Here is a 12599-nt window from a genome sequence, read left to right as displayed (position 1 = left end):
ATACGGGCATAAGATTAGGGCCACAATGGGTATATTTCTGAACACAGGACAAACAGGGGAATCTATTTTGGGGTGAAATTCTTCATTCATGTGTGTGCTGCACAAAAAAAACCTATTTTTAAAATGACATAATTACTAAAAAAATAAAAATCGTAATTTTTTTTTACTTCTGCTTTGCTTAGATTCATTCAAAAACTGTTGGGTCAAAACAAGCAGTATACCCCTAGATGAATTTGTTAAGGGGTCTAGTTTCCAAAATGGGGTCATTTGTGGGGGTTCTCCATTGTTTTGGCCGCTCAAGGGGTCTACAAGTGGGCAATGGGGCATAAAACACCTTCAAGCAAAATGTCTGATCTGAAAGCCACTGGCTATTCCTTTCGGTTTGGGCCCTTTTGTGCATACAGACAGAAGATTAGGGCCACAATGGGTAGGTTTCTGAACACAGGACAAACAGGGGTGTCCATTTTGGGGTGCAAATCCTCATTTTCATGTGCACTATAGAAAAAAATCCTGTGTTTAAAATGACATATTTGCAAAAATATGAAATTTTATTTTTTCTCGTCTAAATTGCATTAATTCCTGAAAAGAAACTGTGGGGTCAAAATACTCCTGAAACCCCTCAGTGAATACATTAAGGGGTGTAGTTTTTGAAATAGGGTCATTTGTGGGGTTATCTATTATTCAGACACCTATGAACCTTTGCAATCTTGGATTGGTGCCGGAAAATAACGTGTTCCTCAAAATGTTAATAATCAATGTTAAATTTGTACATCTCCTAAATGGTTAAAAAAAAACTAAAGTTTTTCCAATGTGCGCCCAAAATAAAGTAAAGTAAACAGATGGAAATATAAATCTTATCAAAAATTTCTATATTATGTTTGCACAAATTTGAGATATTGCAGTTGGAAATGTGAAAAAAATGAAGATTTTTTTCAAAAAACTTTCCCAATTTTGGCGCTTTTAATAAATATACACAAATTCTAAATCGGTCTATTTTTTCTGCCTAAATGAAGTACAACATGTGGCGAAAAAACAATGTCAGAATCACTTGGATATGCAAAACCTTTACGGTGTTTTTTCAAGTTAAAGGTACACTAAGGGGTTAAAGGAAAAATTACCCTGATAAGAGATTTGTCAGCTGGAATAATGGAAAGAATTGTAAAACTCCTTAAGGGCTCATGGCCATAGACGGAGCAGGATACGCCTGCGGTTTTACGCTGCGGGGATTAACAAAGAAGTCCCCGATCGCGGAAAAATGCGCTTTTTACAGCGTATTTTAGCAGTCTCCATTAATACTATATTAATGGAGACCTCTCACAATAGAAAAACGCAGAAAAATAGAAAATGCCGCAATTTTTTTTCTGCTGTGTAAATCCACAGCAGAATCCTATATGTGAGGACTGAGCTATTAGGCCTCCTTCCCACGAACAAATTTCCGCCGTGTAATTCGCGGCGGAAATCCGCTGCGTTGCCCGCTGCTATTAGGTTCTATTGAACCTAATAGCTCAATGCTCACGGTGCGGAATTCCGCACCGTGAAATCTCCCGTCCTCACCCGCGGCACGCTCTATTTGCCGCGGGTGTACACGCGGACGGCTTCCATTGCAGTCAATGGAAGTCGTCCGTTCACGCTATCTTCCACTGTAGCACAGCGGAAGATAGCGTGAAAACGCTTCCCCGCCTACCGCCGCCGCGGTGGGCGGGGAAGCGTCATGCGGGAGCGAGGACGCCGGATTCGCTGGTAAGTATGGGGTCTCTGGGGGGGCGCCGTCACGGGCTTCGCCGCGTGTGCAGCCGGCCTTAGGCTCAATAGAACCTGGCATCATTCATTATAAACAAGACCATAACTCCGATGTGAACAGAGGCTCAGTCCTTTCTTCAAGCTTTTTTGTTTTGGTATATTAAAAGCTTTTTTGTGATTTATTCCCCCCTTTATTGTTCATATCATATACTCCACAAAAAGACAAAATGAAAAGGAAATAAAGTCAGCCAAGTAGATGAAAGTCAAGTTCGCTTCAACTTTGGCAGTGCAGTGAATTATGTACTTTCTTTAAAAATCAATCAAACTACTAACAACGACCTGTCTGTCTGTGCGTGAGTGGGTTTGTGAGTGACTTACATGCTCCACCCCTGATCACATGATGGTGACGTCATCAAAGTCCTTCATCCCCAGTGAGGAAATTACCTGCTCCGCCCCTGATCACATGATGGTGACATTGTCACAGATCCTGTATGCACACGGCTGCTGTCCAGCTAGGTGTTTATTAGTATTCAATAGCAACTGCAGCCACAGGGGGTTTGTAGTCCGCCCGTAACCTGTACAAGGATGCAGGACCTTTGATGATGTCACTGTTGTGTGCTCAGGGGTGGAGCAGGTACTATCTTTCCCTAATAAGAAATAAATCAGGAATGCGCCAAGTGAAGGAACAATAGATGTACAATAGAACTCAGATTAGAACTCACCTGGTGCCAAACGGGGAAATCAGCCTGATAAACCCCGTCGGCACCGATGTCCACGAAGGCTTTTAAACAGGTTCTTTCAATCCCACATCCACAGCAAAACGGAGAGCAGCAAAAGTATGCAGCATACAAAGCACCCGTAGGTGCTTAGTAAACAATGTAGTAAATAAAAAGAAAAGGCTGCTTTTGCGCTCGTCGGGAACAAAAGATGACAGATGTAATTATAATGAATTTAATCATATAGGTACGAGCGACGCGTTTCAGCGAAAACAATCGCCTTTTTCAAGCTCCAAATAGATATACTAACAAGCATAAATGACACATATATATATAACCAATTATTAGCTTACTCACATGTTTCTATTTGTCATATAGACACCAGCGAGGCAGTCAATACTGCTCCGGACAGAGCACGAGGAACGCTCCTCCCGTCAGGCAGTTACGTCATCAATAGTGTCAACTAAGACTACGTCACATGGAACGCACCAGGCGTTCCATGTATTCACAATTAAAAACTTTATTTAGCAAAGCCACAAACACTGTGCGGCTTAAATCACCATTAAAACTTAACCACACAATCATAGTGCATTAAACATATATCATTGCTAAAAAACAACGAATTAGATTATTACTATCAAGATCAATATTCACATTAGTAATAGAATAAAATTTAAAATATGTCAAAATTATACATTATACAATTCTATAGAATTCTTTTACAATACATTATTATAATAAATTATGAACAACCATGACACTAATAATAATAATGGCAATAATACTGCTCTGTCCGGAGCAGTATTGACTGCCTCGCTGGTGTCTATACGACAAATAGAAACATGTGAGTAAGCTAATAATTGGTTATATATATATATATATATATATATATATATATATATATATATATATATATATATATATATATATATCATTTATGCTTGTTAGTATATCTATTTGGAGCTTGAAAAAGGCGATTGTTTTCGCTGAAACGCGTCGCTCGTACCTATATGATTAAATTCATTATAATTACATCTGTCATCTTTTGTTCCCGACGAGCGCAAAAGCAGCTTTTTCTTTTTATCTTTCCCTAATAATTACCAGTATATTCAGAAGGGGTGCGAACCACTATACCCATGCATAGCCCCTCCTCCAACATTCTCTCACCTGCACGGTCAAACATAAGGTTTGCCTCCATCTTTTTTTTTTAGCAAAACAATAATTTTATTATGATCTACTCAATTATGGCACAAATATATTAACATAAAAAACTACTAAGACTCACATTCTTTTTCCTTAAAATCAGATATATCCAGTATGTTTTTCATTTGTTTTGCTTTCTTGCATGCCGTCTTTGTGTATTTTCTTTCTACAACAGAAACACATACATTTTATTCAAAACAAACTAATCCCAATCATAAGATGATCACTATTTGGGCAAAGGGTGCACCTTATATACAGCTGTACTAAAAGGTGGAAGCATCAGCTGTCCCTTAATGTAGTCAGATTATCGCACCAGTAATACAGCAAGGCATTTGAGGATTACAAATTCAGGCCTCGGGCAGACGAGCGTGCTCTTTGCGCTCGCAAAATGAACGCTTCTAAAAGAACCAATGGCTAACTATTGAAGTGTTCATATGTGCAGAATTAGGGGCGCAAAATGCCACGTGCCTAAGAAAGATAGAACATGCACTACCTTCGGTGTGTGACGGGCAGGAGTTTCCATTGAGTCCTATGTGAGCAGGAGTTAATGGAAACTCCTGCGCACGGAATAACTTCCCCGCTGGTTACAGAAGGCATTTAAGAGGTGCAGCTGGCCAGAAGCACCCTTTTAAATGTCCCGCTGTAAGCAGTGGAGTATTCCTCCTGCCAGAACACAGCTAATTTAGAGTCATAATCAGTGCTAGTGGTGCGTATTTTGCCTCCATTTTGGATGCAGAAATGCTCCACAAATGCCGCAAGGAAATTCCATGTCATTTACAGTAGCAGCAAAATGGAGGAGACTTTAAAAATGTCATCGACAAGCTGTAAAAGAAATCAGCACAAACCCATAGCGGAAATGCTGCGGATTTTCCGTAGTAGAAAACTCCAGTGCAAAATCTGCAGCATTTTCGCAAAAAACACAAAGTACAAACCATAGGTGTGGATTTTGACTCTAAGTCAGCTGTGCTTTGGCAGATGATTTCAGAAAGATACTGTGCTCCCTCTCACTTCTGAAATCCTCGCACTCTTGGCGCCTCCTTCACAGGGCATACGGCGGTCTCTAGTGAGCTCAGCGCCGCTGGTCAGGTGATGTGATAATGGCCAGTACTGCTGCAATCACTAGAGGCCACCAGGTGCCCAGAATATAGGAGGTCAATACATAAATCGTGATAAGCCATGCCTCCTTTTTGGTAAGGGTGCCAAGCGGTAAAAGTTTTTTCCAGGGGTGCCCTAAGGCTCAAAATACTGCACTAGACTCTCTAATAGAGATAGTTCTGATCACCCTGTATCGTGTTAGAAGCCTGATGAAAAAACAAAGTAGTTTTGAAAGCTCGCTATAACATCGTGTCTTTTTGTTAGCCATTAAAAAGGTATCAGATCTTCAACATTCTTCTGTTTTTCTTACTGGAAACAATAACTTAATCAATGGGACAGTCGCAGACATTCCTACAACAAAAGTGCTACATGTGAGCAAACCCTAAGGCCGGCTGCACGCGAACGGATTTGCACTGCGGAATCTGCGGTTGGCAGCAAATACCATTGGTAACATGCTATGCAACAACCACTTTTTCCTGCACTAGCGGAAACGACCTGCGTGGACTGCTTCCATTGAAGCCGTTGCGGATAGGCTGCAGGTACCCGCGTCATTGCTTAACGACAGCGCGGGAAATAGAAAAAAAAATGTCCAATGGCAAGCCACATACCACTGTGAAATCCGACCCAGTCGTGTGCAGCCAGCCTAAGGCTATGTTCACATATAGCGGGTTTTCCACAGCAGAAATGAACCGCCTGAGGTTCGGGTTCTCACCAAACTGAATGTTTAGCAAAATTCGAACTGAATTCGGGTTCTACAGGTTCAGTTCGCTTATCGCAATTTACAACATATGTGAATTTTCCTCTACCAGGCCGTGATCTCATATCACAGCCTATACAAATATGCCTACTAGCTAAAGCACAACAGCGGCACTAGACATAGCAACCTTGACTTGGACTGACGGGCCACTCAATGTACCAACTCAAATTTTATGGCGGTGGTTAGGATGTCACAAATCTAATGACCCCAAAACCATCCACCAAAGCTCACGCAAAGGGGGCAAAGTGTGGTGCAAGAAAAAGCCTGCAGGCTTTTTTTATCTTAGATGTGCAAAGAATATATTAAACCACAGTAGACTTGTATGTTAATTGTTTAAATACGGGATTCTTGATCAGGCTCAGTTAAGCATAAAAATATAGCACACATTTATAAAATAAATGCAAATGTCATATGCTTTTTCTTTCATTTACCGTATTTGTGTACATTGTCTTACACTTGAGGGCTCATTTACACTGGCGCATGCACTGCGAGTATCTTGCAGCGTTGTACTCATCACAGCCCATATGTTCTGTGGACAGAGATCATGTACGGGCTGCGATTGGCACTGCGCCTGCCCAGAAATCTGACCTCACAGACATGCACAGTGTGATCTTAAATTTAAATTCTCTGCTCTGTGCAGAGCAATGCATACGTATGATATGTGGGGAAATAGAGCACGCTGCGGTTTATTTCTCCTGCGTATTATACGCAGTGTCCACGGAAGAGTGAAAGTCCATAGATGTTCATTGCCTCCATTCTCCGCATGTTAAATGTGGGAAATACGCATGTATAATACGCAGTGACAATATGCCCGTGTGAATAAGCCATTATTAATTTAGAGTACACTTGCATCAAAATTTAACAGCTCTCCAAACTAAAACCTGGGACAAAAGGGAAATACTATGCATTTAAAGGGGTTGACCACCTTATATTGCAAGGACAGTGGAAAATGTGCGTATTGGCAACCTACTAAAATAATACTCTCAATACAGCTCAGTGTTGTGGCAATGCCCCACTTTCTTGGTTCTTTCAAGCCACGCCCCTTTGCCATCCAAGACTTATTGCTGTACAGTGCTACTTTTCTATCTCACAAATAACCGCCAATGGAGGAGCTCTTGACGCGGCACTGTCCATCAGTGCCTCCAAGGCCCTCTGCGCCTGTTGCCTTTCCGGAGACACACAGGTTGGAAACTGGTGCAGGGTCAGAGCATGGATATATGTTGCCAATATACCCATTATCCACTGCCCTGTACTCATTATATATATGGTGCCCAAGCCCTCTAGTAAATATGGAGCACATACATGTGCCATTGCATTGTCAGTACCATTTTTACTCCTAAAAGCTGCATGGGACAGTTTTTATATATAGTTTATTGCATTTAACTTCAGTTAATCAATTCTGGGTTACGACATCTAACAGGTCATGTGGTCATTTTACTATAAAATAACATTTTGCCTTTCCTAAAGGGGTTGTCTGAGTTTTTTTTTAATTATAATATTATGCCCCCCTGTGCCCAAAACTATATAAAATAATTTTTCTTTTCCTCCTCAGGCAGCTCCACCCTAGGATCGCCCACCTAGAATGATCAAGCAAGAAATTAGCATGATTAATTGCTGGCCTATAGAAAGCCTCTCATAGGTTTTATTTTCTCCTCATCCTCAGCCCAACGTTGTGTTTTTTGTGTGCTTTATCCTATAGTATGTCTGACTTTATGAAAGATGAGAAGAAAAAAGTGGGAATGAAACCAGACATTATTCTTAATTTATCAGCTTAAACTTTGAATTCAAAGTTATCTATCTTATTATTAATCATTTATTGGTTTGCCTTTTTACTTTTTCTTTTTTTCCAATTGCTCCTTTATATCATAAAAATATATATATTTTAATGTTTGTGTAACTGCTACGTTAATATCTCCCTATTTGTCAACATATTCATAATGTGTCCCCAGCTTGAGGAAGGGGTGCAACAGCCTAGGAACGTGTTTATGAATAAACACAGAAGAGTTGAGCATAACATCACGTCTCGTGCCCCTTTAACCCCTTAAGGAGTAGACACTTTTTAGCCATGTGGTGGTTTTAATGCTCTATTTTTTTTCCTTCAGCTACCAAAATTATTTTTACTGTGTTTTTTTTTTTCCCATGACATATACAGCTATTTTTAAATCTTTTTTATAATATTTTTAAAAAAAATTTTCCCTGTAATTTTTTACTTCTTTTTGTAACTATTTGTTCCACCATCTCTCTCCCCCATGATGTCATATACGACCTCTGGGGGTCATTCAAATTGTCTTTTTTTCACACTTTTCCACTGTAGCTGGGGCATCCATAGGAGCCCCAGTTACAGGGAAAAACATCCCACCCACCCATAGTGACAATAGTCATTGGCAGAGCTGATCAGGGTCTACTAGGACCCTGCAGCTCTGCTGTAACAGCTAGACCCGGCGGTCATGTGATCACTGGGCCGCATAGTGGAAGCAATAATTCCACTTTCACTTCTTAGTACATAACGCTCATTGAGTGCTATGTACCCAGGAAAAAAGAACGCAGAAGCGGGTAAAAACTGCTTCTCCCTACTCCTCCGGGTCTTCAGCTGTGAGTAACAGCTGACAAACTGACCTGCTTGATAGCAGAGGCTTTATTCCTGAGCCATACATCTGATATCGGCGGGGATTAAGGCCAGGGCCAAGTGCCATATATTAACCGTGCTTGGTCCTTAAGGAGTTAAGGAAAGAAGAAAAAGGCAATGCGCCTACAGCCACATTTTTTCTTACATTCACTTCATATGCATTACTTTGGAGCATGTAGCTCTGCTGTGAAAGGATGCCTTTGGCATCTACCAGGTGTTGTTTCTTATGTCTAAAAGCATAACTGTACCAGTTGGTGTGTACATAGCAGTTACAAGCACCTATGCCAGCAAGGGGTTACCTGGCCTCTACAAGCATCTGTGCAAGTGAGTTTGTCCATAGTTGCTATAAGTGTATATGCTAGCTGGGGTTTCGCCGCAGGGTTCTGAAACATCACTGATGACATCCATGTTGGGCTGCAGCAGTCAAGTGGGTTGTTTGTCCTCGTGACCACTGCAGCCAATAGGAGGCCCAACATGGATCAGCCATGGGCACACTCACTTGCACAGATGCTTGTAGCAGCCAGGCGCACCCCCCCCTCCCCGCTGGCATAGGTGCTTCTAACTGCCATGTACACACCAAAAAACCAAAAAACATCAATACTCACCTCCCTGCAGTTGCGCTTGCTCTCACCACTTCTATCGTCCTCCACTGGCATATACACTTATAGCAATGGAGGACAGTAGAAGTGGTGAGAACAAGCGCAACTGCGGGGAGGCGAGTACTGATGTTTTTCTTTTTAATATGACTCATCCGCCACTGCCACCAATGTGCCAGAACTCGGAAAACATGTTTAATTTTACAGTACTTCTTTACAAAAATCCTCCATTAATCTTACTTGTAGATTCCAAAGGACCAAGATGAGAAAAAGAAATCTCCCCACTGTTCACAGGTCCCATTTTCTTGAAAGCTCTCTTTTTGCCTAAAGTAAAGGGAAAGTAGTCACCAACAACATGGGTGAAGAGCACAAATATGGCTACCCTTATGAACTGTCTACAAATTGCTGCTATGATACTACACATGTATCAAGAGGAAACCAGTTTTGTAGCATTGCTGTGTTGGTGGATGGGGGCAACAGTGAGCGTTTTTAGCTGTCAGGATGAGGTCGGTCAGCCGAGAGCGGAAACACCAGTAGGTCAGTTTTTGAGAGGTTCAGTTTTAGGTACAGAAAGGACATAGTGTTAGAGACAGCGGACAGACAGTCCATGGCATTCTGGAGGAATGTTGCTGTGATGTCACGGGAAGAGGTGTGACATCAGCCGGTTCTCCTAAACTAATTAAAACTCCAGCCATTTCATAGAACTAGGGAGAGCTGGGATAACAATACTCTTCCAAAATCAATTGTATCCACAGCTTTAAGGGGGCAGGGGAGGATGATAATCTGTAGTGTTTACTGGTGGTTAATGAAATGTACATCACACATTATGGGCTGTGCATTACTCGTATTATGCTCAATTAATGACTAAATAAAAGTTATGTAATAGGGGGCAATAGCTTCTGTTCCTATGTGGCTTTGCTTCATGGATTTTGTTCAAAATTAGTGGGTTGATCTTCTTAAGAATGGAGTTCATATTTGTGCATTTTGTGAGTCTCGCCAGGCACAAAACTATATGAATGTGGCCTAAAAGGGAAAAAAAAAATTGAACTTCCTGTGAACGTTTAGATGTCACGGTAAGCAATTAACTTGGCATATGTGGGGTTTAACAATGTAGTGGACTGATTAGGTTAACAAGTCTTCATATTTACCTCCTTTTCTGTGACAGTGAAAGGGCAATTATGACATGTGACAATGAGGGGGCAAATATGCTCCTGAATGATGGGGGGATGATAATATGAAGAAGAGTCCTTGTCACCCTTCCCTGAGACAGGGGGACAAAAAGGAGCATCACAGATCTGCCTGCTCATCCTCCTCCCCTCTGTAGACGCTGACTAAAAAGTGACAACTGTAAAGTCAATATTCCTGATTCCACTTCAAGCGGCAGCAGCCCCGATTCTGTAAGTGCTACCAAAAAGCTTTTAGTGTCATTTCAGAGACAAGAATTGTAATCTTAAAATGACACCAACAGCATGTCAATAGAACTGGCAGGCATTTAAATTAGAAGTAGCTCTGTTCGTCCAAAATTGTAATGTCCTTTTCCTGCATACTGAGTAGAGGTCACCCTAAACTGCTGGGGGTTAATACCTTCTACACAGCATCTTTTTTTCTGTTTTATTATGGGTAATACATACAAAAAAGTTGAAAAACCAAAAGTTTCATTTATAGTTCTTTATTGTTAAAATGAGAACATTTACACTAAAATAAAGTATAGAAACAGGATCCCCATTTTGTTTTGATGCGTTTGATATATAATATGCTATAGTGACAGTTTGGGTTGCCATGGGCATCTTTTCGTTTTTCCCTTTCTTAATACATTTATTCTAGAATTACATTTTATTTATTTTCGTGTAAGATATATATAAAAAAATTAACATGTGCCCCCATGACACTACATGACGTCACCTCTGGGGGACATTCACAATGTCATTTATGTTTCTTATTTTGACGTTTTCCACTTTAACTGGGGCATCCACAGGAGTTTCAGTTACAGACTAAAACATTCCCCTATGGTAGCAGTCATGGGTAGAATTGAGTTGGGTCATGCTGGGAGGGGCGTCAGCTATCATGTACTAGTGGAATTCCTTCTTTTCCCCACTTCATTCCACTTCGAAAATTTTACAAGTTTTTCAGTACATTATATGGTACATTAAACAGTACTATTGAAAAATACAACTCGCCTCAAACAGCGACGTCGATGGATATATAAGCGTTATAATTGCTTGTAAGTGGGAAAGAAAAACCCAAACCAAAAATGACTAAAAGGACCGCCTCCTTCAGGGATGAAAGGGGAGTACTAGATTACAGATGCCGAATGCAGCCAGTAATGTAGTCAATATAGTGTGCAGAGCGGTGGCTACCTAGTCTGTTATCTGTGGTATTACATAGAACTGCAGATAAGATCTACTTTATTATTTATACGCAGTTCTCTCCATCTGTGGTGCTAAATTTTAGTTGTTTTATTGTGAGGCTCAATTTTTAATATTGCAGGGCATGGTGGCATTGGCTTTTAAGGGCGACAGTTGCAATACTTTCATTGATGAGTCACAATGGCAATTGTTGTTATTGAGGGATCAGAGGATATCTAATTATATATTCAGGATAAATAGCGTGCTAAATATTTTTTGTCGGGATAGAGTATGGCTAAATATATATTAAGGTGACCTAATGTGTAGCCTTGTTATATTCAGGAGCAGTTTGTATGGCATTTTTTAAGAGGTTGTCTTAATATATAGGGGTTAATGTGAAAAAGTGAAGAGCAAATGACATCTGTGCAGCAAATCCTGCAAACATAAGTTATCGTGAGAAGAAGAAGGCATAGCAGTCTGGATGGGAAGGAGAAGAAAAGAACAACTCTAGTTAGACATAATGTCACATTAAGGCTGGCTGTCCACGAGCGATTTGTCATAGAGTGTTCCGCGGCGATAAATCGCACGCAGAGCACACATGACGCGTTTTCCATAGGATAACTATGGAGAGCGCAGCCCAGTGTACATGAGCAGAAAAATCGCTTGCGATTTTTCACTCGCATGTAAAAATTGCGGCATGCCGCGATTTACCTATCATTAATGCTTTCCGATCCATTTTTTCCCCCTCCATTCTGCCCAGCTCCAATTTATTTGAATGCCCATTCACCCTCCTGACCTTTGACAGCCGAGATCAGGAGGGTGCCGGCGGTCACATAAAGTAATACTTCCACATTCTCTCTGCATTGCATAGCGCTAATTGAGCGCTATGTAATGTGTAAAGGAGAAGGTAGAAGGGGTTAAAAACCCTTTCTGCCTTCTCCTCAGGGGTCCTCGATGAGGACCAGTGCAGGAGTGCATCTGCACCCGATGTGCCTGACAAGCGGGTGCAGATGCACTCCTGCAGTGCAGTTGCGGACCTGTTCCGACATCGGAGCTATAGAGGAAGCTCATGATATCAGAACAGGTCAGGCATTGGATGTCACCGCGATTAGCCAATCGTAATGATAGGTTCATCGCGGAAAATCGCAGCATGCCGCAATTTTCCGCTCGTGAACATTGGGCTACGCTTTCCATAGTTATCCTATGGAAAGCATGTCATGCGTGTTCCGCGTGCAATTTATCGCCGCTGATCACACTATGACAAATCGCCCGTGGACAGCCAGCCTAAACCTCTTTTTTAACAAAAATGCTTCCACTTACTGTGTCTGATCACTCCTGCAGTCATTGTATGCTCTGCAGCTACATGATAGTGATAGTATAATATAACAGTAGCTGACCTTACTTTACAGTTTATTCCTGTATTAACCTTAGTTCTGGTGATGGTTTTCAAAATTACAAATCACATGCTGTGGACTTTAGATATGCTGCATGTTTTTAAATTTGATATTTTAGATATTTTCT

The 12599-nt window shown here is 41.1% G+C and overlaps 1 protein-coding gene across 1 annotated transcript in view; it reads right to left on the bottom strand.

Moving 5' to 3' along the window:
- L3MBTL2 (L3MBTL histone methyl-lysine binding protein 2) overlaps positions 1 to 12599 on the bottom strand; it is a 75724-nt gene that overhangs the window by 4579 nt on the left and 58546 nt on the right. Inside the window, exons 16-17 of the mRNA XM_066596198.1 lie at positions 8974 to 9057; positions 3742 to 3825 (exon numbers count right to left, since the gene is read on the bottom strand). Coding sequence (XP_066452295.1) covers positions 3742 to 3825; positions 8974 to 9057 — 168 coding nt within the window. The remainder of the gene's footprint in view (positions 1 to 3741; positions 3826 to 8973; positions 9058 to 12599) is intronic.

The sequence above is a fragment of the Eleutherodactylus coqui genome, chromosome 3 (genome assembly GCF_035609145.1).
Source record: "Eleutherodactylus coqui strain aEleCoq1 chromosome 3, aEleCoq1.hap1, whole genome shotgun sequence".
In the NCBI taxonomy this organism is placed as follows: Eukaryota; Metazoa; Chordata; class Amphibia; order Anura; family Eleutherodactylidae; genus Eleutherodactylus; species Eleutherodactylus coqui.
This window is presented reverse-complemented; position numbering and strand designations above follow the sequence as displayed.